This window comes from Leucopleurus acutus (genome assembly GCF_964270905.1).
Source record: "Leucopleurus acutus genome assembly, chromosome: 2".
Classification (NCBI taxonomy): Eukaryota; Metazoa; Chordata; class Mammalia; order Artiodactyla; family Delphinidae; genus Leucopleurus; species Leucopleurus acutus.
The window spans coordinates 163,116,433-163,143,899 of NC_139143.1; the positions used below are offsets into that span (position 1 = coordinate 163,116,433).

A 27,467-nucleotide genomic window follows, 5' to 3' on the forward strand; every position below is an offset into this window, starting at 1 on the left:
GTCTGTAAAGTGGTGATAATAATGCCACATACCTCATGGAGGAGTTGTGAAGATTAAATACATGTACAGAGGTTAAAACCATGCCCGGCATGCCGTAAGCCTTAAGTATTTGCTATTAATATTATTCATGGTAATATTACTATCATTGTTATCATTAACGCAGCCTGACTTGGATTCTGGGTAGCTGAATCGGGATCTGTTTATCTCCTTGTAAAGTGAATGAATCTCTTACTGGTATGTGTTGCCCTGTCTTGGAGAGGCCATAGGACGGCCCCCTGGTGGTGTGTACACAGCATTGAGAAGCATTAATCCTGCTCGTTTGAACTGCTGGCTGATTTGCTCACATGGTTGTTTTTTTTTCTTTACATCTTTATTGGGGTATAATTGCTTTACAATGGTGTGTTAGTTTCTGCTTCATAACAAAGTGAATCAGTTATACATATACATATGTTCCCATATCTCTTCCTTTTTGCATCTCCCTCCCTCTCACCCTCCCTATCCCACCCCTCCAGGCGGTCACAAAGCACCTAGCTGATCTCCCTGTGCTATGTGGCTGCTTCCCACTAGCTATCTATTTTACGTTTGGTAGTGTATATATGTCCATGCCTCTCTCTCGCTTTGTCACAGCTTACCCTTCCTGCTCCCCATATCCTCAAGTCTGTTCTCTAGTAGGTCTGTGTCTTTATTCCTGTCTTACCCCTAGGTTCTTCATGACATTTTTTTTTCTTAAATTCCATATATATGTGTTAGCATACGGTATTTGTCTTTCTCTTTCTGACTTACTTCACTCTGTATGACAGACTCTAGGTCTATACACCTCATTACAAATAGCTCAATTTCGTTTCTTCTTATGGCTGAGTAGTATTCCATTGTATATATGTGCCACATCTTCTTTATCCATCCATCCGATGATGGACACTTAGGTTGTTTCCATCTCCAGGCTATTGTAAATAGAGCTGCAATGAACATTTTGGTACATGACTCTTTTTGAATTATGGTTTTCTCAGGGTATATGCCCAGTAGTGGGATTGCTGGGTTGTATGGTAGTTCTATTTGTAGTTTTTTAAGGAACCTCCATACTGTTCTCCATAGTGGCTGTACCAATTCACATTCCCACCAGCAGTGCAAGAGTGTTCCCTTTTCTCCACACCCTCTCCAGCATTTATTGTTTCTAGATTTTTTGATGATGGCCATTCTGACTGGTGTGAGATGATATCTCATTGTAGTTTTGATTTGCATTTCTCTAATGATTAATGATGTTGAGCATTCTTTCATGCGTTTGTTGGCAGTCTGTATATCTTCTTTGGAGAAATGTCTATTTAGGTCTTCTGCCCATTTTTGGATTGGGTTGTTTGTTTTTTTGTTATGGAGCTGCATGAGCTGCTTATAAATCTTGGAGATTAATCCTTTGTCAGTTGCTTCATTTGCAAATATTTTCTCCCATTCTGAGGGTTGTCTTTTGGTCTTGTTTATGGTCTCCTTTGCTGTGCAAAGCTTTTAAGTTTCATTAGGTCCCATTTGTTTATTTTTGTTTTTATTTCCATTTCTCTAGGAGGTGGGTCAAAAAGGATCTTGCTGTGATTTATGTCATAGAGTGTTCTGCCTATGTTTTCCTCTAAGAGTTTGATAGTTTCTGGCCTTACATTTTGGTCTTTAATCCATTTTGAGCTTATTTTTGTGTATGGTGTTAGGGAGTGATCTAATCTCATACTTTTACATGTATCTGTCCAGTTTTCCCAGCACCACTTATTGAGGAGACTGTCCTTTCTCCACTGTACATTCCTGCCTCCTTTATCAAAGATAAGGTGACCATATATGCGTGGGTTTATCTCTGGGCTTTCTATCCTGTTCCATTGATCTATATTTCTGTTTTTGTGCCAGTACCATACTGTCTTGACTACTGTAGCTTTGTAGTATAGTCTGAAGTCAGGGAACCTGATTCCTCCAGTTCCGTTTTTCGTTCTCAAGATTGCTTTGGCTATTCGGGGTCTTTTGTATTTCCATACAAATTGTGAAATTTTTTGTTCTAGTTCTGTGAAAAATGCCAGTGGTAGTTTGATAGGGATTGCATTGAATCTGTAGATTGCTTTGGGTAGTATAGTCATTTTCACAATGTTGATTCTTCCAATCCAAGAACATGGTATATCTCTCCATCTATTTGTATCATCTTTAATTTCTTTCATCAGTGTCTTATAATTTTCTGCATACAGGTCTTTTGTCTCCTTAGGTAGGTTTATTCCTAGATATTTTATTCTTTTTGTTGCAATGGTAAATGGGAGTGTTTTCTTGATTTCACTTTCGGATTTTTCATCATTAGTGTATAGGAATGCCAGAGATTTCTGTGCATTAATTTTGTATCCTGCTCCTTTACCAAATTCATTGATTAGCTCTAGTAGTTTTCTGGTAGCATCTTTAGGATTCTGTATGTATAGTATCATGTCATCTGCAAGCAGTGACAGTTTTACTTCTTCTTTTCTGATTTGGATTCCTTTTATTTCCTTTTGTTCTCTGATTGCTGTGGCTAAAACTTCCAAAACTATGTTGAATAATAGTGGTGAGAGTGGGCAACCTTGTCTTGTTCCTGATCTTAGTGGAAATGCTTTCAGTTTTTCACCATTGAGGATGATGTTGGCTGTGGGTTTGTCATATATGGCCTTTATTATGTTGAGGAAAGTTCCCTCTATGCCTGCTTTCTGCAAGGTTTTTATCATAAATGGGTGTTGAATTTTGTCCAAAGTTTTCTCTGCATCTATTGAGTTGATCATATGGTTTTTCTCCTTCAATTTGTTAATATGGTGTATCACGTTGATTGATTTGCGTATATTGAAGAATCCTTGCATTCCTGGAATAAACCCCACTTGATCATGGTGTATGATCCTTTTATGTGCTGTTGGATTCTGTTTGCTAGTATTTTGTTGAGGATTTTTGCATGTATGTTCATCAGTGGTATTGGCCTGTAGTTTTCTCTCTTTGTTACATCCTTGTCTGGTTTTGGTATCAAGGTGATGGTGGCCTCGTAGAATGAGTTTGGGAGTGGTCCTCTCTCTGCTGTATTTTGGAAGAGTTTGAGAAGGATAGGTGGTAGCTCTTCTCTAAATGTTTGATAGAATTTGCCTCTGAAGCCATCTGGTCCTGGGCTTTTGTTTGTTGGAAGATTTTTAATCACAGTTTCAATTTCAGTGCTTGTGATTGGTCTGAAATCAAAGAGGAAATCAAAAAATACCTATAAACAAATGACAATGGAGACATGACGACCCAAAACCTATGGGATGCAGCAAAAGCAGTTCTAAGAGGGAAGTTTATAGCAATACAATCCTACCTTAAGAAACAGGAAACATCTCGAATAAACAACCTAACCTTGCACCTAAAGCAATTAGAGAAAGAAGAACAAAAAAACCCCAAAGTTAATAGAAGGAAAGAAATAATAAAAATCAGATCAGAAATACATGAAAAAGAAATGAAGGAAACGATAGCAAAGATCAATAAAACTAAAAGCTGGTTCTTTGAGAAGATAAACAAAATTGATAAACCATTAGCCAGACTCATCAAGAAAAGGGAGAGGACTCAAATCAATAGAATTAGAAATGAAAAAAGAGAAGTAACAACTGACACTGTAGAAATACAAAAGATCATGAGAGATTACTACAAGCAACTCTATGCCAATAAAATGGACAACCTGGAGGAAATGGACAAATTCTTAGAAATGCGCAACCTGCCAAGACTGAACCAGGAAGAAATAGAAAATATGAACAGACTGCTCACATGGTTTTGCAAGTTCTTCTAGTGTGCTGGAAATGGGACGCCAAGGCCAGTGACTGAGGAGATAAGCAGGGACACCGCCTCCGAGACCCGTCTAGTAGATGCTCAGGAAGGGCAGGACTTGATCTCCACCTAGTAGTGACAGCCACACACTTACACAACCCGTGGAGACCATGGTGGTACTCTGGCTTTATTATCCAAAGGGACTTAATCCTTCTCTCCATATAGTACTTACCCCTAAGAGTTTATAGTTTTATTGAAGATGTTGTGCTTATTTGGCAAAAGGGGAGGCTGTGGAGTCTAGCTGATCTGGCTTTTAATATCAGCTGCACCATTTACTGGCCTGGCTCTGTGTCCTTGGGCATGTGTGCTACCTGCTCTGGGCCTCAATAACTTTATTTGTAAAAGGAGGCCAGTAATCAGAAATAACACGTGAAGAACTTAGCACAAGCCTAGCTATTCGAGGGGACTTGATAAATGGCAGTCATTATTATCAAAGCAGTGGGGGTGAGGAGAAGTAGAGCAGAGGGAAGAGAACTGACCGTTCCTGCATATGGTGCTGTGTACCAGGCATTGTCCATGGCTCTTGACCCGTTAAGAATTTCATTTGGGCTTCCCTGGTGGCGCAGTGGTTGAGAGTCCGCCTGCTGTTGCAGGGGACACGGGTTCGTGCCCCAGTCCGGGAAGATCCCACATGCCGTGGAGCAGCTAGGCCCATGAGCCATGGTCACTGAGCCTGCACGTCCAGAGCCTGTGCTCCGCAACGGGAGAGGCCACAACAGTGAGAGGCCCACGTAACGCAAAAAAAAAAAAAGAATTTCATTTGTTTATCCTTTCGGCTTCTATGTAAGTTCAGTGGTGTTATCCTCATTTTACAAATGATGAAACAAATTAAGTAATTTGCTTGAGGTTTCCTATGAGGTTATGGATGGAGCCAGTGAAATATCTAGGTCATTTTATTCCAAAGCCACAGGGCTTTTCCAAAAACACTCTAATTTCCCTTAAAGTTCCAGACAAGTCATACAGACAGGAAGGCGTTCAGAATTCGGAGAAATGACTGCTGAGCTTTAGTGTGGTTGAGGAGGGCTTGGTGATGGAGGGTGGAGGAATTGAGGCTGGACTTCGAAGCAGAAGGGCCAGAAAGTCAGAGTGAGGGGGCTGTGCATGGGGAACCTGTCTGTTTAGAATCGGCTGTCTTTGGGTGGTGGATGGCGAGAGAGAGCAGGACCAGTTTGCAAAGGGCCTCTTGTGTCAGTCCAACCAGTTTGGACCTTCACCTGCAAGTAGTGGTGTAATACTGAAAGTGTTAGAGCAGGGAGAGATGAAATCAGTGTCTAATCTGGCCAAGTCCAAAGACAAAATTGGTAAATCGGGTAGGGAGAAGCAGGAAGATCTCTTAGTTGGGAGGCTCTTGAGGTAACAGGTGAGGAGAGAGGATGGCCTGGAGGAAGGCAATTGTGAGAACGAAGAGATGGATGGCTGACTGGCTCTGGGGAGCTAAGGAGAGGGGTGAGCGAAGGGCCGGATGGCAAACCGGGCCGACAGGGCGATGATGGTGCTGGTGACAGCAGGGGGAGCTCAGGCGCAGGCCCAGAAGTCAAAGCACAGCTTTACCTGGGAGCCACCCGTGCACAGAGCATCTTGTAGAAGTACCCAGTGGACAGTGCAGGGCCTGAACTCAGGCACAACTGGATAGCTCTGTTTAGAATTGGGTGTGATGGCTGATGGTTCTTGTAGAAGAGAAGAACAAGATCTAGAGCTGCACTGGCCAGTATTGTAGCCTCTAGCCACGTGTGGCTATTTAAATTTACTCTAGGTAAATAAAAAATTCAGTTTCTCATTCACTCTTGCCACGTTTTAACTGTTCAAGTGTAGCTAGTGGCTACTGTTTTGGGCAGTGCAGTTGTAGAACGTTTCCATCATCGATCGGGTAGCACTGGTCTGGATCTTGGGGAGTACCTGTAAATAACTGGGGGACCTGCAGTGGGGAAGCAGAGCAGGAGGAGGGGACAGAAGGAGCCATTGAATTAAGAAATAATGTTGCTGCCTCTTGGGCAATTCTCAAAAGAAATAGTGTACTTGGATTTTGGTGTGAATTTGCTTTTTCTCCTTGTGTGATGTCATGTTTTTGGAAAAGCCCAGACCCCAAGTCAGTGGCAGGCCTGGCTATAAAACATTGAAATGGAGGTCATGCCTCCTGTCTTTGTTTTGTAGATCTGGGCCTTCAACAGGTCTGGTTCGGCTTCTAGAGGACCTTTTGGCCATGCAGTGAGGGGTGGCCTTGATTAACCATAGAAAAGAAGACAGCAGCCATAGGAGGTGGATACTGTTATCTTTGTTCAGTTCAGGAAGCAGAAGCTTAGAGAAGTGAGATAACTTGTTCAGGGTCATACAGCTAGTAAGTAGGGCCAGAAATGGAATCTAAGTCTGACTCCAAAGCCTGTATATGTTGAGAGAGAGATATATATATATGTTTATAATATATATATATCTTTATAATATATATATTACATATATATCTTTATATAATTATAGTACATTTATATATACATATATACAAATACATCTTATTTTAGCTAACTTTGAAAGTACCTGTAAGCAAAAAGAAAAAGCAATCCTATCACTGAGAAATGACTACTGTTGACGTTCAGTGTATACTTTCCAGACTTTCCCATCTGTATATGTATTTGTCTAAATTTATAAACATGTGGTATATATGTACATAGACACATATTTCAATCCTTTCTGATGCATATAGGCCACACTCTTAACTACCACCTTTAATTCCTTATCAGCATTTCTGAAGTCCTAAAAGCTCTGAAGGTGGAAAATAAATTTTTTTGGTAAATTTGGCCCAAGCTCACTTTGGCAGTAAGATTTGCTTGAACTGACAGGAGACTATTTATAAGCTTTATTTATCCCACAAAGTGTTACTACTCATAAGTTGCGCTGAGGAACTCCTAACGTTATTGGTTTCTGGATGTGCCTCTGACTGCTGGGGTGCTGTATAACACAGTACAGGTTATGTATTATCTTTCTAAAATGTCCCAAATTTTGAATTCCAAAATACACTTGGCTTCAAGGGTTTCAGATAAGGGATTGTGGGTCTGTATTAGGTTATAGTGCTGCCTGGGCGAAGGAAGGAGCCTCCAGGGTCAGTGTTATCTATTTAGCCAGGCATGTGAGAGGGATTTGGGTTCTGTAATATGTGCAGTGCAATGCACAGAATTCGCAAGAGAAATGGAACACTCTCTACTTCTGTACATCCAGATCAAGGTTGCAGTTGTCGCTCTGGTTGACCTATTAGGTATACTCTTACTCAGAAATGGTTTCAGTTGTAGGTGTGAAAGGTGGTCATCAGAAAGCACCCAGAAATGACTGTGAGCTTAACCGCTGCCCTGAGGTTGTTTGCTCAGTGTGTGTTTACTGACTGCCTGTTATATTTCATGTTGCCGTAAGCCAGGGGCCACAGAACAAGAACATTAGCCCCTGCTCCCAGAAGCCTGTGGTCTAGCTAAAGAGGAAAGCTTGATAAAAAGAGTTAAACACGGTTACAGGGAATTCCCTGGCGGTCCAATGGTTAGGACTCGGTGCTCTCACTGCCGGGGCCGGGTCTGATCCCTGGTTGGGGAACTAAGATCCCACATGCTGTGCAGCTCGGCCAAATAAAATTAAATAAGCATGGTTACAATTATGATAAATGCCTTGATAGAAGTAAGCACTGGGTAAGAGTAGAAGGAGAGGGCCAGAGAGGGCTTTTCGAAGGAGATGACTCCTGAGCTGAGTCTTGAAGGGTGAGTTTGAAGTTTGATACATGCAGGTGGGTTTGAGGGTGGTTAGACTATGCCCAGCATCGGGGCGGGGGTGGTGGTGAAGAGGCAACATTTAAAAAGATAAATGGTTGCCCCCTGCCCCGGTCGCTGCGCGGCTTGTGGGATCTTAGTTCCCCAACCAGGGATCGAAACCGTGCCCTCGGCAGTGAAAGTGAAAGCGCCTAACCAGAGTCCTAACCACTGGACTGCCAGGGAATTCCCTTAAAAAAAATAAATGGTTTTGATGTGACTGGATTGGGGGCGAGAGAGGAGTGGTTTGAGTGGGGGGTGGAAGATGGGCCTGGAGAGGTAGTCTGGGGCTGATTATAAAGGTCCTTGTATGTAATACTTAGAGGTTTGGGTTTTACTACAAACGTGTTAGAAGTTATTAAGGGATTTTACACACAGGAAAGACCTGCTCAGATTTGTGTTTCCTTCTAGAGGTTGTCAGTATGCACTGGAGGGGGTGAGAATGGTGGCAGGGAAATCACTGAGTGTGCTCTCCAGAAATATTAAGGGCCCAAACTAAGGCATGGCAGTAGGGATAGGAGAGAAGTTCAGGTATAAAAGTATTTAGGAGAGACGATTTGTAGGACGTGATGACCGAACATGGGAAGAAAGGAAAAAAAATCCCTGATGTCACCTCTTCGATTGGGTGACAAGGGACTGCAGGTCTGAGGTTGGAAAAAGGGCAGCGTGGCAGTAGGGAAGCAGAAGAGGAGGAAGGGCAGGAAGCTGTGGCCGGAGAGGGGACCGTGGGGCTGTGTGATGATAAACTTGGTAAAGAGCTGCTGACAGCCAGCTTCCGTACCAGATTCAGGAGGGAAGAGATTCCGAGAAGACTGCCCTGTGGCTGGAAATCCCCCCAACCATGCCTTAACATTTCCTTACATGAAGTCATGAATGAAGATGTTCTAGTTCTTGCTGGACGGAGTCCAGAGAGAGATACGGGGTCGGGGCATCAACGAGACGCAGGTCAGCAAGGTGGTTTTCCAGTCACTACACTGCCCACTCCTGGACGGAAGCCCAGTCCACGGGACAAACCACTTGTCCCCAGGAGATGGCCTGACGGAGTCCTCAGAAAGCACCGACATGCAGAAACAACACCTAAGCATTATTCCTAAGTTTGCCTTTGCACGTTGTAAAGCCCTGTGAGATATTTTTTAAGTCCCTACTTTATAGATGAAGAAAGTAAGACCCGAAGAAAGGAAGTAACTTGTCACACAGGAAGATGATAGTAGAGCTAGACTTCAACTTAAGTTTCCTGACACTTGCATTTGACGCCTTGAGTACCTGCTATGCACCTGTGCTGCTCCAGGTCCCTGGGAAATAGCATAAAGATGACAAAGTCCCCACCTCATGGGGCTTATACTTTAGCAGAAATAGCATGCAGTAAACCGATGAATATATATAAGATTTAATATCAAATGGTTTAGTATTAGGCATAGTCTTGTCCTCAGTAGGCTTACTGGCCAACTGGGGAGACAGTTACAACACACAGCAATCAAGCCTATTGTGGGAGAAGTACAGGGAGCTATGGGAACATCTGTGTCAGGGCATCTGACCAGTTTGGGAGGAATCAGAGAAGGCTTCTTAGAAGAAATGGCCTCTAAGATATATCTATACCAGGGGTTGGCTAACTACATTCCCCTGGGCCAGATCCAGCCTGCTGCCTGCTTTGGTACAGCCCATGAGCTAAGAATAGTTTCTACATTTTTTAAATGTTTGAAAAGAATTAAAAGAGAATAACATTTCGTGACGTGGAAATTATATAATATGTAAACATCTGTGACCATACAGTTTTATTGGCATACTGATGCTTATAGCTGCTTTTACACTATAATGGCAGAGTTGAATAGTTGCAGAGACTATGTGGCCTGCAAAGCTTAGGACATTTACCCTCTGGCCCTTTACAGAAAAAGTTTGCTGACTCCTGGCCACAGGATGGGTAGGAGTTAGCCACGGAAAGCAGAGTGAGGAAGAAGGAAGTCGGTTTCTGATGGGATCTTTGTATAACTGCAGTAACTTTAGTATACTTGGCGTATGGCATTCAAGGAGGTAGGGGGCTGTGGTGAGTGATGTGTCTGGAGAGGTGGGCAGGATCCAGACTGGGAAGAGGCTTGGCACCCGTATTAAGGGGCTTGGATTTATCCAATGGCGAGCTTTTAAAAGGTTTTAAGCCATGTTGTCATTTTTTCAAAAACTCCTCTGGCCACAGTGTAGAGATTGGATTAGAGAGGGTGGGGTGAAAGAGGAAGCAGGGAGACTAGTTGAGGTCTCCCTCAACTAGTTCCAGGGAATTGTTGGTAACCCTAGGCTAGTATAGTGATATTGGGGATAGGAGTATATTGATTGATTTGAGAGGCAATTTAGGAAGCAAAATTGAAAGCCCTTGTTGATTGATTGGAGGCATTGAAACGTAACTATTTTCATGTTTCAAATGATCGTGTTTTCTTTTTCAGCTCCAGTGTTTTGTTTGTTTTTTCTCGTTCTTGTGAATGCATGGTTGACAAATCCATGTTTAGTAATAGTCTTCAGAGCAGAATTCCTTAGTGATGTTTCATGCCCCTGGTGCTCCTTGTACCTTGTGGATCGAAGCAGCATCTTTCTGTGGCCTCTTCATGCTGTTCCCTGTTGACAAGGGATCTGGCTTTTAAGGAGCAAAGAAACAGTAAATTGGCAGATTGATTTTCCTTTTCCAGTTTGTCTTGATTTAACAACTTTCCCCAAGTATTTCTTTGTTGCAGGTCCTTGGGCTCCTTGGTTTTCAAGGCGCTGCGTTGACAATGGCAAGCACTTAGGGCCTTCCCAATTTTACTTCTCTGACCCTTGCCTTTTTCCTCCTCGGAATTTAAGTCTCACTTGCAATAAATGGTAATAACATCGCTACGTTATATTTTATAATATGTTGCGTGGCTTTCAAAGTGCTTACTCGTGTCAACTATTCAATCCCTACGATAAGCCTGAGAGGAAGGCAGGACAGGTCAAGTTACTGAGATCAGGAGAGGCTAGATGGTTTGCGCAAAGTCAAAAGGTTAATAAATAGCAGAGCTGGTGATAGAACTTAGGTCTGCAGATTTCTTAGCTTTTTGTTCCTTCTATAATGCACTCCGTCTCCAAGAAAAGGGGGTCAAACTAGCTGGGACAGTTATGTTTTCGGTAGTAAAGACATCTGGATGAAATACTTTTTATTCCCCTCTCTATCCTGCTCTCTGGGAGCTTCATCCAGACACCAGCCTAGGCCTTTCCTATGGTTTCAAGCAATATGAAAACCACCAGTCATTCCCAGGCTACAGTTTGAGAAGCTGTGGTCTATATGGTAAAGCATATGTAAGTATGTTTTAATTCCTTCCTCCTCCCCTTAGGTGGTTCTTTCTTTGATGAGTCAAGACCAGATGGGAAGGGTCTGCTTGTGGACCAAAGCTCCTGGGGTCAGGATAAACCAGAAAACTTGATCCCAAGGTAATGCAGCTCTCCCTTCACTTGTGCCTCTTAGGGCTGAGGTTTTCCTGGCTGTAGAACTGAGGCCATTGCTGTGCACGATGTCCATTGTCCCAGAGTCACTGGCCTAGGAAATGTTAGGCTTTTATTGAGCATTTCCTATGTGTGCCAGGCATCATACACTTACATGGATTACCTTCCTTTAACTTAAGAGGTAGATACCATTATTTTCTCTGTTTCACAGCTAAGGAAACAGGTGAAGAAGAGATGTTATATAACTCACCCAAGATCCAGAGCTAGCAAGTGGCAGATCTAGGATTTGAAACTGGCAGTCTGACCCTACTGCGGAAATGTAGATTAGAAACATTTGATTTCCCTCCCATTCTTTTTTTTTTTTTTTTTTTTTTCGGTACGCAGACCTCTCACTGCTGTGGCCTCTCCCATTGCGGAGCACAGGCTCCGGACACGCAGGCTCAGCGGCCATGGCTCACGGGCCCAGCCGCTCCGCGGCACGTGGGATCTTCCCGGACCGGGGCACAAACCCGTGTCCCCTGCATTGGCAGGCGGACTCAACCACTGCGCCACCAGGGAAGCCCTCTCCCTCCCATTCTTTTAGGAGTTTCCTGACTCTGAAGATACTTCTTTTTCCCTTTTTTAGTTACTCCTTTCTTTTTTCTGATGCGGTTATATTTAGTGTGTGCTCCAGTGCCCCCTACTGGTCATAGCTGGAATCATCTGGTCAAGATAAAAACTTACTTGTGTCAATATTTAAATTACACACTTAAACAGTAATGAACAATCCCTGGACTTTAAACGTAGCTAAATCTATCATTCTCAATTCACTTTTGAGCCTTCCTGATATACATAGATGCATTTTACATAGTTTTAATTAGTATGTACGTGACAATCTAAAATTAAGCACTTTAGTGGCATTTATTCAATGTCAGAAATTGTTTCAAGTGTTTTATGTATCTTAATTCATTAAGTAATCTTCAACAAAAGTTTTCTGAGCATTTATTAGGATTCTGTTATGTACATATGCCAAATTTTGCTTAACTTTAAATGTTGGCATTTGAATAATTTTTAGTATGACTATGAAAACTACACAAATAATAATAAAATATAAATTTTCATTGCCTTTCTTTTTATTTCAGGTATTCCTGTGGATTAGAGATTCAGGGGAATTATCAAGTCAAAAGATCTAGATAGTTCTATAGTCTTGTTACGTGAGGCCCAGGGTCCAGAAAGAGCACTGTTTAAACCGAGTTCTGATTCACACTCTGCTGCCACCCAGCCGCATGAATCATTGACGATGCTGGGTCTCATTTTTCTCATTTGAAAAATGAAGGGATCAGATTAGATTATCTTCCAGGTCTCCTTCTGGTCTGAGATTCTACAAACCTATTATCTCTGGACCAATGTACTATACAATCAACAACATATAAGTTTACTTTGTTCCACACAGAAATAGTGTTGTTTTAGGAAATAAGTTTTACTTTAGGCTTTTAAGTCTTCTGAAATTCAGATGCTGATGTGTGGAAACTTCTAGCTTTATATTCATGTACTTTGTCAAGGAGGACTCATCACAATATGATAAAAACTTTTTTTAATAAAAATATATTTTTTTGTTTTTCTAGACAGAATAAGTCCAAATCTGATATAACTGACATGGTTCGCTCCTCCACTATCACAGTATCAGACAAGGCTCATATTTTATCCATGCAGAAGTTTGGACTGCGAGATACAATCGTGAAATCACATCTAATGCAGAAAGAAGAGGATTATACCTATATCCAGAACTTCAGGTAGCTCACTGGGTCTTAGACTGTTTCCGCAGCAAAATGATCACTCACCTCTCTGAAATTTAAGCAATTCCCCCATACCCTGGATTTGAAAGCAAATCCTGTACAGAGTCCCTCCCATCATTTTCTTTTTTTCTTTTTCTTTTTTTGGCTGCGTTGGGTCTTCATTGCTGTGTGCAGGCTTTCTCTAGTTGCGGTGAGCCGGGGCTACTCTTCATTGTGGTGCGCATGCTTCTCATTGTGGTGGCTTCTCATGTTGCGGAGCACGGGCTCTAGCTGCGTGGGCTTCGGTAGTCGCGGCACGTGGGCTCAGTAGCTGCAGCGCGCGCAGGCTCGGTAGTTGTGGCTCGTGTGCTCTAGAGCACAGGCTCAGTAGTTGTGGCTCACAGGCTTTGTTGCTCCACGGCATGTGGGATCTCCCCAGACGAGGGACTGAACCTGTGTCCCCTGCATTGGCAGGCGGATTCTTAACCACTGCGCCACCAGGGAAGTCCCTCCCATCATTTTCTAAATGAGTGATTCCTTTCACTCTTCCTTAGCAGGCATTTATTCTGTGCCTTTTCTGGCCAGGCACTGTAGGAGGTGTGGTGGGAGTGACACAACTTGCAAATGGTTGCAGAAATATTTAAAGAGATACACGTGTGCAGAAGAAGGAGAGAGATCCTGATTTTTGCTTATCCCTCTGTGTATCCCTTGGTCATTTGGGGCCTTTTTTTTTTTTTTTTTTTTGCAGTACGCGGGCCTCTCACTGTTGTGGCCTCTCCCGTTGCGGAGCACAGGCTCCGGACGCGCAGGCTCAGCGGCCATGGCTCACGGGCCCAGCCGCCCCGTGGCATGTGGGATTTTCCCGGACCAGGGCACGAACCTGTGTCCCCTGCATCGGCAGGCGGACTCTCAACCACTGCGCCACCAGGGAAGCCCCTTTTGGGGCCTTTGAAGAAAGTCATTTGAATTGAAATTAGTCAGAGGAAGTTAGTGTTTGGTAATCTTTTTAGGCAAGGTGAGCGAAAGTTACATGAATAAAGGGTGCAGGATTCTGCCAGATCTTTTTATTATTTAGTTAGTTTTGAATTTTTGAATTTTATTTTATTTTCTTATACAGCAGGTTCTTATTGGTTATCTATTTTATACATATTACTGTATATATGTCAATCCCACTCTCCCAATTCATCCCACCACCCCCACTTTCCCCCCTTGGTGTCCATACGTTTGTTCTCTACGTCTGTGTCTCTATTTCTGCCCTGCAAACCGGTTCATCTGTACTATTCTTCTAGGTTCCACATATATGTGTTAATATACAATATTTGTTTTTCTCTTTCTGACTTACTTCACTCTGTATGACAGTCCCTAAATCCATCCACGTCTCTACAAATGACCCAATTTTGTTCCTTTTTATGACTGCCAGATCTTTGTAAATCATTGCATTGGGACTATAACACAAAGTAACGTTGCTTCTAGGAATATAAACAGTGAATTGTCTGAACACTGGTGTTGCTTTCTTTCGGAAAGTAGTTACCAGGGTACTTTCCTTTTTTCATTTCACTGGTACACTCAGTAAACAGTCATTTTGTGGATTACGGCTCTCTAATGGCTGTTAAAGCTAAGTAGGAATGTTCGGAGTGGGCCTCTACTGTTTGAAGTTATCGCAAAAGCAACAAATTTCACGGCAGACTGCACGTCACCCCTTGGTGCCATTTGCACTGGTCTAGGATAGATGTGACATTTCTTAAGGCTTCAAATTCCAGTCCAGAGAGACTGAAACCGAGCAGAATCAGCATCCAGTGCTTTCCCCGTCATGTCCATAGTCCTCCCAAGTGACTGATTGATTGTCTTTGGCAACAGGTTTTTTGTGGGAACATACAATGTGAATGGACAGTCCCCTAAGGAGTGCCTCCAGCCCTGGCTCAGCCATGGTATCCAGGCCCCAGATGTATACTGTGTGGGGTGAGTGCTTCTCTTCTAGTTGCCTTTGCATTTTCCAGAATGTGTAGCTGTGGTTGAAGGGATGGGGGCATGGATCTATAACTGAGAATTCACAGCAGGTGAAGGGATTGAAAAATGAGCATATGCTTAATAACAGCTGTTCCCCTGTTAGTGTGCTTCCTCACAGTAAACAAATTTCTGGCACTATTCAAGTGATGTGCTTGGCATTTGAATGCTAATATTTAATTTTGAGTGCAGCCCTCTGTTAAGATCGGTACACCTTGAACTGAATTTAATTACTTAGACATTCAACACTTTGTTGGTCACAAAGCAAAAATATCTTTTGCCAGGGAAGGAAGGTTAGCTTAAAAGAAAAAAAAGGCCCCATCCATCAGTCATTTTTTTTTTCACACCTGCTGTCTTGTCACCACTGCACTGGGTACTGTTGGTGGGGAGGGGACAGCAAAGAAGCCTGTACAGGAGTGGAAAGGGCCTAGAATTTGGAATTTATGTAGACCTAGGTTTGAACCCATTTGCCACTTGGTGCTTGGGCGAGCTAGTGATCTCGGATATAAAATGGAGACTCTTCTAACTACTTCAGGTTCATTATGAAGAAGAAATGGGCTGCTGCTTGTGAAAGCACCTGGTAAGTTCCTTGACTGAGGAACTTAGTCCCTTGTCGCTAAGTGTTTATTCTTCTTCCCTCTTGAGGGTCCTGCAGTTTAGCTAGAAAGCTAGGCCTTACACACCCAAACCAACGTGCGAACGTGCCATCTCACACGTTACCCTTCTCTACTCTCTGGTTGCTTCTCCTAATAGGTTTCAGGAGCTTGATTTGAGTAAAGAAGCCTTTTTCTTCCATGATACCCCAAAGGAGGAAGAGTGGTTTAAAGCTGTATCAGAGGGTCTTCATCCAGATGCCAAATATGCAAAGGTAAGAGAGGAGTCGGGGACCTTCTAATTTTTTGTTGCTATGCAGGGAAATGCTAAGATAACTTTTCACTTCTTGTGCGACTTTCATCAAAAGCCAGCCCTAATGATCCTGAGATTTTCAGTTCCAGGCCCTCTGGAAGAGGCGTCTCTGGGTGTGAAAGAGGCAGGTCTTGGCACTTGTAGGCTGTTGAGGTTATCACGGAGTCACTCGGGTGATTACCCTGTGTCCTGGTGTGGAGGACTCCTCCGTAATACTCTCAGCCAGCTTCCGGACTACTTTTCCTTTTGACTCCTAGTTAATGCCATGACTTGAATGCTCGTATCTCTTCCAGGTAAAGCTCATCCGACTGGTTGGGATTATGCTGCTGTTATATGTCAAACAAGAGCATGCAGCGTACATCTCAGAAGTGGAAGCTGAGACGGTGGGGACAGGAATCATGGGGAGGATGGTGAGTTCCTGGTTGGTACATCTGGCACATGGAGGGCCTTGGTCCCTAAGATTTGGACCCCACTTCTCGTGATACTGTGACTGCAGACGTCCCAGTTGGAGGGTGCTGGCGGTACGAGGTGAACTGTACCCTCGTGATCGAGCAGGGCTAGATGGAGCAGACCATTCAGAATTTGTATATTAGTGACTTGCTGGCTGATTTGCCCAACTAGCCAAATCCTCGTGTTCACTTCACACCAGAGCCTCCAGTGGGTCCTCCCATTTAATGCATGACATTATGCTGGGTCACCAAGGAAAAGAAAGAATGCTTAGAAAGGAAAAAGGAAGAAAGAATGCTAATAATAGGTTTGCAATTTTCTCTTCTTCTAGAATCTGTTAAATCCTTTTAGGTTCTGCTGCGAGAGCTTAGCTTCTCATGGGGAAGCGAGAGGCATGTGGTTTGCCTGTGATTTACTGAAAAGTGGACTCACCTTTGCCACTGGCCAGCTAGTCGTTCTACCTTCTTGGATGTGTTTTCCTACCTGTAATATGTGGACTGTAACACTGCTTTACTTACCTCCCAGGATTATGATGCAGACTAATTAAGAGAAAACATTTTGCAACCTCTCGTGTTTAAACAACTACTGGTCTTTTTTTTGGACTCCTTTCACAGGGTAACAAAGGTGGTGTGGCAATCCGGTTCCAGTTTCGCAACACCAGCATCTGCGTTGTCAATTCCCACCTGGCAGCCCACACGGAGGAGTATGAGAGGAGGAACCAAGACTACAAAGACATTTGTTCTCGAATGCAGTTTCGTCAGGTTGACCCAAGCCTCCCCCCTCTCACCATCAGCAAACACGAGTGAGTCTGGCCTTCCACCCCGACAAGGTGCACCGGGCCCCACGGGCCAAGTTGCGGGCTCTCTGTTTCATTAGGCAGGGGGCCGGGGGAGGCTTCCCACTGCCCGAGTGGGAGCTCCAGCCAACTCTCAGTTACACAGGGATTACCTCTCTTGGAAATTTTTCGTTTCCCAACCTGCCATCTGGCAGACCTCTAGAATCTTTCCCAGACACCATCTGTTCCTGGAAAATGTGTAAGATTTATTTTTAACATGGGTCTGCCTGAATGCAGTGTCATGAGGAAAGCCACCCCAGAGTGAGCATCTCAAGCTCAGGTTTAGTATGTTTCAGGATTCTGTCTGCCTGTTCTCTCCAGAAGCGTGTGTAATTGAGAATTGGGCTGCGTTTCTCTGTCTTCACTTAGTCTTCTTTGCCTCTTGATTCAACTTTACAGAGCCGTGGTTGCAGCTGCTTGGAGCATCTGGCGCTGATTTTTGTCTGTTCTCTGTATTTCCTTTATCTCCAATACTTGCTCTCTGTCTAGATTCAAGGCATACTGGAATTTCAGACTTTACAGTAACTCTTGGAGCATGTGCCCCTTCTTTTATGACAAGGAAGAAGCCACTGGGGCTGTGGTGTCTGCCAGGGAGTACACAGAGCCCAGCCTCTCGTCCGCCTGCTGGGGTGGTAGACCTGTCTTGATTGGTGTTCTGGAAAGCTGCCAGGATGGCTTCCCTTCTCCAGGGAACCCAGCAGGGACTGTGTCTCCCGTTCCGCTGACCCTGAAGCGTCCTAGTTTGTGAGGTTGCAGCTTGCATGTCAGTTTGTCTGCTTTTAGCTTGTGGATGCATTCATTTTGGTGTGTGTATGCTGCCGCGTGGTTTCTCTCATGACCTGGTTCTTGGCTTCAAATAAAGCGGTATTGGTCTTCATGGGACATGCGATGTCACCTGGGAGCATCTAGTCATCATTTTCCCAAAGCAGCAGGTGTGATAAAATACCTGTCACACTCTGCAGAAAGAGCCAACCAATGATACGGTGGTGGTTAAAGCCAGACTCCACTGGAAGGGTTGAGCTTTGTTTCAGAGGACCTCAGCTCCAGAAACAAAGGATGCGAGTGTGTTTTGTGGACTGGAGGGGGGGTGAGGCAAGAGGTGGCATCATGGCATCATCTGGTCCGGGGTCCCTGAGTGACTGACAGGACTCCCAATACTTGACCTTTTTTGCCTCTTCCCGGGAGAGAGGTAAATTATTGTCTTGCTTTTAGATCTTATTAGACTGTCTTTCCAGCCGTACAAGAATAAAATAGTCAAGGAGAACTCAAGACTGTGTACAGTGAACTTGGACCAAGATGATTGAGTAAGCAGCATGCTAGACATGATGTTAAATGGGATGGTGTGAGGAAAAGAGACCCCGAGTAGCCGAGTCCCTTCCCCGCCCAGCTCCCCAGCGGCTGAGCCTCGGGGGGCCTTCTGTCAGGAGCACACCGGCTGGAGCCGGTGAAGTCCCTCCTAAACCCTGTGACCTTTGTGCTCTGTCCTCGCAGTGTGATCTTGTGGCTGGGGGACCTCAACTACAGAATAGAAGAGCTGGATGTGGAAAAAGTGAAAAAGCTCATCGAAGAGAAGGCCTTTCAAACCCTGTATGCGAATGACCAGGTACCAATGGCCACCTAGGCCCTCTTCAGGCAGCCGTCCCTCCACGGGAGGGCACAGGAAAGCCTGGCTGCCCAACTCCAGCCTCTTCTTGCTCATCTGGGGAGGTTTCCCTGAGGAACTGGTGTCCCATCATTCCTTCCTTCCTTCCTTCCATCTGCGTTCCCCTCTCCCACAGTTGTCTGCCACCTGGCTGTTCCCTTGAGGCTTATCTCCCCCGGGGCAAGAGCTGCTCTCTTTCTCTCGCAGATGTGCCCATTCATTCAGTCATTCAAGGTGGGGCCCAAAGGGAACCAAGCGTCTCATAATGAAGATACTTGGTATTTTTAAGATGATTTACTGATGGTTTGGATGGGCCTCCCGCTCCCCCTGCCCCTCGCCAGGTCTGTCCAGTGTGCATGACCACTCTTTTTCGGAATGGCTGTCTTCACTTCCGACAGGAAGCAGTTCTGTATCGTGCTCTCCTCCACCATTGTTTGGGTTAGCGTTCCTTTCTCAAAGCACTGGCCATTTCCCAGGACAAGAGAAATCTGTTTCTCTCTGACCTTCTTCAGGCTACTGCTCTCAATAGATTTCGAAACTGTTCAAGTGGTCAGAGTTGTTCAGAATGTTACAGCCCTTTTTCTTTTTAGCCTGTATCTCCCTTTCAATCTTCTTTGTATTGTCATTAGTCTAAATCTTTCTGTTTCCTTTATTTTTCCCCCAGTGCAGATCAGTTGAAGGGGGAAAAAGAAAATCTCGAGTCTGTTATGTCTTTCTTTATGGAATAATCTCTTTATCGATCCATTTTTCTCTCTCACTCTTTTCCTTAGTAAACTATTCTCTTTAATTCCCATTTCAGCCTTAACCCAGTCTGTTCTGTAACTATCTATTTCTTGCCACTGTTTTCTGGACTGCGGCATTCTCATTTCCCTGGTAGTTCAATACCATCTCCTCTTGCCTTTTTTTTTTTAAAATTAATTAATTTATTTATGGCTGCATTGGGTCTTGGTTGCTGTGTGCAGACTTTCTCTAGTTGCGGCGAGCGGGGGTTACTCTTCGTTGCAGTGTGTGGGCTTCTCATCGTGGTGGCTTCTCTTGTTGCGGAGCATGGGCTCTAGGCGCATGGGCTTCAGTAGTTGTGGCACATGGGTTTCAGTAGTTGTGGCACACGGGCTTCAGTAGTTGTGGCTTGTGGGCTCTAGAGCGCAGGCTCAGTAGTTGTGGCTCACGGGCTTAGTTGCTCCGCGGCATGTGGGATCTTCCCGGACCAGGGCTCGAACCCGTGTCCCCTGCATTGGCAGGCAGATTCTTAACCACTGAGCCACCAGGGAAGTCCCTCCTCTTGCCTTCTTTTCTGGTCTTTCCTTAAGTAATGGTACCCAGTCTGTGTGTTTCTCTGCTTTGTAGACGGTTTTACGGTCTATATTTACCCATTTAAGAATCATCTTGCACTAATACCTAAATTTTTTAAGTTTCCTGTTGTTTTTTTCTTAATAGTTTTTTTTAGGAATTCACGTTTTGGGGTTTGTCAGCTGCTGTCCCCTGGATGGCTGACTCTGTCTCAAAGTTGGAGCTGACAGCTCTTCACCAGTCCACACAGTGCCGAGCTCGGTGCTCCAGGGAGGAGGCAGGAACACCTATGGTTTCTGTCTTGCTGAGAAGGAGCTCTTAGAATCACTGCAGTGACAAGGGTGCTAGTTACTATCGTAATGTGTCAGGCAGTGTTCTAAGCTGACAGCTTATCTCTGCAACAATCCTGTGAGGCAGATTCTGTTATAAATCCAAATTTTACAGATGGGGAAACCAAAGCACAGAGCTTACCCCAGTTCATATAACTGATTTGACAAACTCCTTTAAAAATTATTTAAATTTAACCTTAATTCATAATGGTTTGGGTATACCTCTACTATATATTGCTACATACATGGAAGTTCCCCTTTGCTTTTTGGATTGTTTCTTTCCAGACCTTGTTCTATGCAGTTCTATTCCTCTGTATAATTGGAACAACTGTGCTACACAGATGAAGCACAGTTGATACCTGGAAGAGAAAAATCTCTATGTCCTTTGGTACCTAATCCTCCTAGGGACATCTCAGTAAGGTGGTACTCAGGCCCCTCGGATGTGGGTATACTTTTATAAAAGAGCCTTAAAAACTGTATAACAGGTGGAGGGATGGTTAGCATGCTCCTTTTCCTAGGAGTTAATTAACTCAAGATCTTGCAGAATAGCTTTCTCATGGGCCTTTCCTTTGGGGTTAGAGTTTGGATTCCAGATTGATTTCCTTTCCTCTGCTAATTCAAGGTTTGACATTTTTTTTTTCTTTAAATTTATTTTACTTATATTTATCGTTTGCTGCATTGGGTCTTCGTTGCTGCGCACGGGCTTCTCATTGCGGTGGCTTCTCTTGTTGCGGAACACGGGCTCTAGGCGCTCGGGCTTCAGTAGTTGTGGCGCACGGGCTTAGTTGCTCCGCGGCATGTGGGATCTTCCCGGACCAGGGCTCGAACCCGTGTCCGCTGCATTGGCAGGTGGATTCTTAACCACTGCGCCACCAGGGAAGCCCAAGGTTTGACCTTTTGATCCTGAGTGGTTTTTTTTTTTTTTTTTTAGTGTTATCAAAGTCCTGGGAATGCACTTTTATCACGTAGGAAGGCAGGTTAGAGGGGAAAATGCATCAAATAGCAGTTATCCTGAGATTTTTTTTTTTTTTCTATCCATACTTTTGTGTAGCTGAGAGCTCAGGTCGCTGCAAAGGCTGTCTTCGAAGGCTTCAACGAGGGTGAGCTCACGTTCCAGCCCACCTACAAGTATGACACTGGCTCTGACGATTGGGATACCAGGTAGGTCAGAGGTTGCTTCAGGGGGCTGAGCAGATGGAAACTCAGAAAGTTATGGAAGCACTTGCCCTCATTGACCTAAAGAAAAAGATAGGTTTCCTATCACTTCTTCCCCATGTTTTGTACTCAGGTCAAACATTCTCTGAGTATCTGTTCATTAAGCAGCCTGCCTTCCTGCACGTCGTCTTGTTGACTGCCTTAGTCTTTGCTTCTTAAGAATTCTTGAGACTCGTTTACCTTCCAGCTACGCTTAGGGTGATGATTGCAGCAAACTGAGCTTGTACTTGGCCTTTACCTAGTAGTTCATATTTTTATTGGTGCCTGTGGGATGCCACGCACTGTTCAATACACTTTACTTGCACCCCATTGAAGTAGGTATGATTTACTATCCTCATTTTATAGATCGGGGAACTGAAACCCCCAAAATTCAAGAGCCTTCCAGGCAGGCAAGCATAGAAGCAAGATTTGAACGCAGGCAGGAATTCACGACCTGTTTTAACCACCATCTTTTGAGGACCACAGAGTCCTTCACCCTCAGATGGCTGTGACTCTTGCCTGATCCCCATAGGACAGTAGAGTGCAGAGAATCATTCTGAATGGCGTTTTGGCTCTGAGCTTTCACAGTTGTTTGGGGTGATACCCGCAGGATACACATTACCCCTCAGTGGGCCCAAATCGCCCCTGCCCTCTCAGATCTCCGGCTGCATGGACTGGGAGACTGCCCCGTCACCCCTAGCTGAGCCAGGGAGCTCACCAGGTGAGGGTGCTTCTGTGCCTGGGAGGGCTCCCAGTGTGGACTTTGCGTTTCAGCGACAAGTGTCGTGCTCCCGCCTGGTGTGACCGGGTCCTCTGGAAAGGGAAGAACATCACTCAGCTGAGCTACCAGAGCCACATGGCCCTGAAGACCAGCGACCACAAGCCCGTCAGCTCAGTGTTTGACATCGGGGTAGGTGGGCAGCTGGTGCCTCTGGTCATCGTCCTCTAGGGAATTGGTTCCCACAGCTGAGACCACTTTTGTCTTTCTGGTCTCCTCCTCCTACCTTGAGTGTGAGGAAGCTGTTTAAATTTAATTCATAATTGTTTTGTAGACTTCTACTATATGTTTCTACATACTTGGAGGTTCCCCTTTGCTCTTTGGACTGTATCTTTCTAGATCTTTTTCTATGCAAATGTGTGTCAGTATTCTATGTATAGCGTAGAGGAAGTTTTTCCCTTTTTGTAAAAGAGATATATCATGCATATTGTTCTGAGAACATCCTTTTTCCCTGCTGGCTATGTTTTAAGAGATCTTTCCATTGTCAGTAAAGGGAGAGCTCCCTCCTCATTATTTTTAAGGGCTGCAAAATATTTCATAGTATGGATGAACCGTAATATATTGGGGTTGGCCCAAAAGTTCCTTCGGGGTTTTCATAAAATATTATGGAAAACCCCGAAGGAACTTTTTGGCCAACCCCAATATATATTGATCGTTTAAGTTGTTTCCAAAATGTTGCTATTGTATTCATTGCTATAGTGATCACCCTTCACATATATCTTTGTGTACCCTTGTGAATATTTCTGTAGAGTGAAATTCCTAGAGGTGAAATTAGTGGTTCAAAGAAAAATGTATTCTAAATTTATCTGAGTCCGCTAAATTATCCTCCCGACAGCCCTTACCATTTTACAGTTCTGCCAACTCTGGATGAGCTAGTGTTCCCACAGCCTGGCTGATATTGGGTTTTATCAATCTTTTGAATTTCTGCCGACCCAGTGAGCCAAAAGAGAAGGACACTCCGTTATTTTAGATTACACTTCCCTAATTACTAGTGAAGCTGAACATCTTTTTTTTTCTGTTTCTGTAATCTATTTTTTCTTTTTTTTATCAAAGTATAGTTGATTTACAGTGAACATCTTTTTATTTATGTATTCTCCATTTGTATCTCTTCTTCAGTGACTTATGTGTTTCTTTATATTACCAATTCTCAAGGATGCGGGTAGAGGCACATCAGAATCTACGAGGGTGGGGGTGGTTTGCAAAAAGCCTAATGAATGTTATAGGCAAGGTTTTATTACTGGAAAATGACAAAAATTATAATTCAAAATAAGGAAGGGAAGGCCTGACAAAATCTTCTTGGCTGATGGAGTACGTGTTTAAAAAAGCCTGAGAAATGCTGCTTTAAATCAAGCCCTGGAGAAGCTCCTCACTGCAGACCTGTCGGCAGCAGCAAGCCTAGCAGAGCCAGGCACTGGGCGTCTTTCTGCCCCGGGCATAAGACCCAGCAGAACTGCCAGCCAAGCTTTCACTCCTGCATCTGTTTTCTGCTAATCAGGAAGCAGTTGATTTTACCAGAAGCTTTGCCTCTGGGGCACCCTTCTACATCTATTGTTAATTGGGTTCTTTGTTCGTTAAATTAAATCTATTTAGTATTCACTTTCGTGTTGCTATCAACTGCTATTTCCCAAGGCCGTGAATGTCCTCTAAACTGAAAAAGAGGACAAGGGCAGAAGCCAAAGCACTCAGTCTCTGCTGTTTCCCTTCCAGGTGAGGGTCGTAAATGAAGAGCTTTATCGGAAGACTCTGGAGGAGATTGTTCGCTCCCTGGATAAGATGGAAAATGACAGCATTCCTTCTGTGTCCCTCTCCAAGCGGGAGGTAGGAAGGACGTGCTAAGGCATCAGGCTCTTCTCTTCACAGAACGTAAATCTCACCTGCTGGGGCTCAGAATTGCAAGAGGCACCTGTCAGACTACTGGACTGTAGTCTTGATCGGCTGCTTCTAGATAAAGTGAGGCTGATGATGCCAGCTGACAAGAGAGGGGTTGTTGGTTCACCTCCTGATCTTCTTAACCAGAAAAGCCTGTGACCTTTTGTGGCTCATATATTATACCCATACGTGGGCCATCCACGAGTTAAATAAGGCACAGAGGATCCAAACTGTGTTTCATTTGATCTTAGTATAGACAGTGTGTATTCTTGCACTGGGTTTGTCTTCCTACTGATGCTTTGCTTTGAGATTAAATTGAGTCCAAAATTTTGGGTACGTATGAGTTGATGGGAAAGAAAGCAGTATGGAAAGGTAATGGGCGTTGGGAGAAGTCAAGTTAGGGCTAAAGATGTTTCATAGACGTGCCATAGCATAGATCGTTCAGAATTCACTGTACCAAAAAGTCAGTTAAATGAGGGCTTACGGTGAGGGTATTTTTAATGCCCTAGATGTCCAGCTACTTGGAAGGAGGAGGTTGATTTTGGGAGTGGAATGTGTGAAGGGTGTTTTGGATGTGGTCTTTGCGTATAGAAGATTTAAACTTGGATTCTGTTAGGAAATTATTTATAAAACAACATGAGTTTTTTGAGTTTAGGATTTCTGAGTTAAACACAGACAACTGGTCTTTCATGGTAGCTGTGACCTCCCAGGTAAATATTTAAAAGCAGAAACATGATTTGAAAGAGATGGTCCTTTGTTTTCTTTCCAGAAAGGGCAAGGATTGCCCATTTGGGGTGGCTAGGCAGGTTGCCAAGGAGAGGGCACTGGTCTGACTGGTCCTGGGCTTGTTCCCAGTTCTGTTTTCAGAACGTGAAGTACATGCAGCTGCAGATAGAGTCCTTTACCATTCGGAATGGACAAGTACCGTGTCAGTTTGAATTCATCAACAAGCCTGACGAAGAGTCTTACTGTAAGCAGTGGCTGAGAGCCAACCCCAGCCGAGGGTTCCTCCTGCCAGGTAAGGCCTCCGTTCCCAGGTTCCTGGTTGCTGGTTTGGGGAACACCCTACCCTATCTTTGCTCATTCTCCTGGAATAAGCTTTTTGTGTCTGAGTGTTTTGTTGTCTGCTTGAACATTTTTCAAAGCCCTGTGGATGAACCATCCATAATATAAAATAGTAAAGAGGGGGCTTCCCTGGTGGCGCAGTGGTTGAGAGTCTGCCTGCCGATGCAGGGGACACGGGTTCGTGCCCCGGTCCGGGAAGATCCCACATGCCGCGGAGCGGCTGGGCCCGTGAGCCATGGCCGCTGAGCCTGCGCGTCCGGAGCCTGTGCTCCGCAATGGGAGAGGCCACAGCAGTGAGAGGCCCGCATACCGCAAAGGAAGAAAAAAAAAAAAAAAGTAAGGAGGGCTTCCCTGGTGGCGCAGTCGTTGGGGGTCTGCCTGCCGATGCAGGGGACACGGGTTTGTGCCCCGGTCCGGGAAGATCCCACATGCCGCGGAGTGGCTGGGCCCGTGAGCCGTGGCTGCTGAGCCTGCGCGTCCGGAGCCTGTGCTCCGCAGTGGGGGAGGCCACAACAGTGAGAGGCTCGCGTACAGCAAAAAAAAAAAAAAAAAAAAATAGTAAGGAGCATGAGTTCAGTTTCAAAAGCATTCTCAGTCGCGTGGATGTTCCACAGTTTCGCAGGGAGAGAAGGCACAGGAGTGCTGTAAAGCAGGTGTTGCTGTTAAAGGAGCCGTTTTCACCCTCTGTCTCACGATAATCAACTCCCAACTGTCCGCTCTTGTGGGCAAAGGTAATAGGGTGGTCATCCAGAAAAATTATGTCTGGCCCTAGGATGTACCACCCGTGTCTTGCCCCCAACTTCTCCTTGGCGCTCTCTGTAGTGCCGTGAGGCAGAGGAGTTAAGCCTGTCTTGTGGACAGTTCACAGTCTGATGACGTGCTGTATTTTCTACTGGATAGGGTGTCTTCATATGAGCTGGCTCAGGGCAAGCTCTTTGAGCCACGCCTTCTTATTGTATTAATCATTTCTAGCTTGAGCTGTGCTACTCAGAACACGAGTTTTATAGCAGCTACCTATTCATGTTCTTGTTTACTGTTTTCATATTCCCGCTTGGACCGTAAACTCCTTGTTCACGTGTCTTTTGAGTGCTGAGCATGTAAATTCTTGTTGGTTGGCTGATGCCTCTTATTTTCTCCCCTAACCCTGTATGCCTCACCCTCTTCTCGCTCGTCTTCTCTCCCCTTTACTCTTGGCCTTCTGCCAACCAGCGTTACCGTTTACGTTTTTTTTCAGATTCTGCCATTGAGATTGAATTGGAGCTCTTTGTAAATAAGACCACAGCTACGAAGCTCAACTCGGGTGAAGACAAAATCGAGGATATTCTGGTTTTACACTTGGACAGGGGAAAAGATTACTTTTTGTCTGTGTCTGGGAACTACCTGCCCAGCTGTTTTGGATCGCCCATTCACACGTTGTGCTACATGAAGGAGCCAATCTTGGACCTGCCGCTAGAAAGTATTAGAGAGCTGGTGAGTTACCTGCCACGAGGAAACAACCAGAACTGTGTAGCAGCCAAGCCAATCAAACAGGATACTCGCGTGCCCACCTTCCCAGGGACCTGAGGATTCTTCAGCCTCTGTAGAGTTTGCTTACTGTAGAGTTGTGTACTGCTGTTTAACAGACTCCCTGACATTTTCAGTGGTTTGAAACTGCAGCAACTTATTGCTTCTCATGACTGTGAGTTTCCGGTGTGGCTCTTCTGCCGGTCTCGCCCAGGCTCATTTGTGTGGTTGCAGTCAGACGGCAGCTGTGATGGCCAGAGGGTTCAACGAGGCCTCCTTGACTTTCTTGGTGTTGGCTGCTCACTGGGCCTCTCCCTCAACATGGGCTCTCGTCATTCAGTACGTTGGCCCGGGCTTCCCTAAGTGGTAGCAAGAGTTTGAGAGCAGAAGGTGTAAGGCTCCTTGTGGCCCAGGCTCCAAAACTCGCATGGTACCACTTCTGCCATGTTTTATTTGTTGGAACAAGTTGTGAGGTCAGCCCAGATTCCGGATGGGGAAAGACTCTACCTCTTGATGGAAAAAGCTGCAAAATGTTATTGCCATGTTTTTCGGTCTTTCATAATAACATATTAGAGAAACTCAGCCATAGATACTAAGATGGTGGAATGTCCCTGGCCCATGATATTCCTTTTTCTGTTTTAATCATCACTTGGTTTATCATCCTAAACTAAATTTTCTGAGATCTAAAAGGCTCCTATGCAGACTTACAGATATTGAACACAAACTTATGGTTACCAAAGGGGAAACGTGGCAGGGAGGGATAAATCAGGAGCTTGGGATTAACATACACGCCCTACTATATTATA

General features: G+C 44.6%; 1 protein-coding gene across 1 annotated transcript in view; it reads left to right on the forward strand.

Annotated features, from left to right (window-relative positions):
* The window catches only part of INPP5B (inositol polyphosphate-5-phosphatase B), a gene marked incomplete at its 5' end in the record, with an annotated part of 47,673 nt that overhangs the window by 13,989 nt on the left and 6,217 nt on the right, over positions 1-27,467 (forward strand). The window contains 12 exon segments of the mRNA XM_082833294.1: positions 10,937-11,033; positions 12,650-12,817; positions 14,657-14,758; positions 15,557-15,671; positions 16,003-16,119; positions 16,771-16,958; positions 18,483-18,594; positions 21,304-21,413; positions 22,221-22,356; positions 23,932-24,042; positions 24,949-25,111; positions 26,393-26,628. Coding sequence (XP_082689420.1) covers positions 10,937-11,033; positions 12,650-12,817; positions 14,657-14,758; positions 15,557-15,671; positions 16,003-16,119; positions 16,771-16,958; positions 18,483-18,594; positions 21,304-21,413; positions 22,221-22,356; positions 23,932-24,042; positions 24,949-25,111; positions 26,393-26,628 — 1,655 coding nt within the window.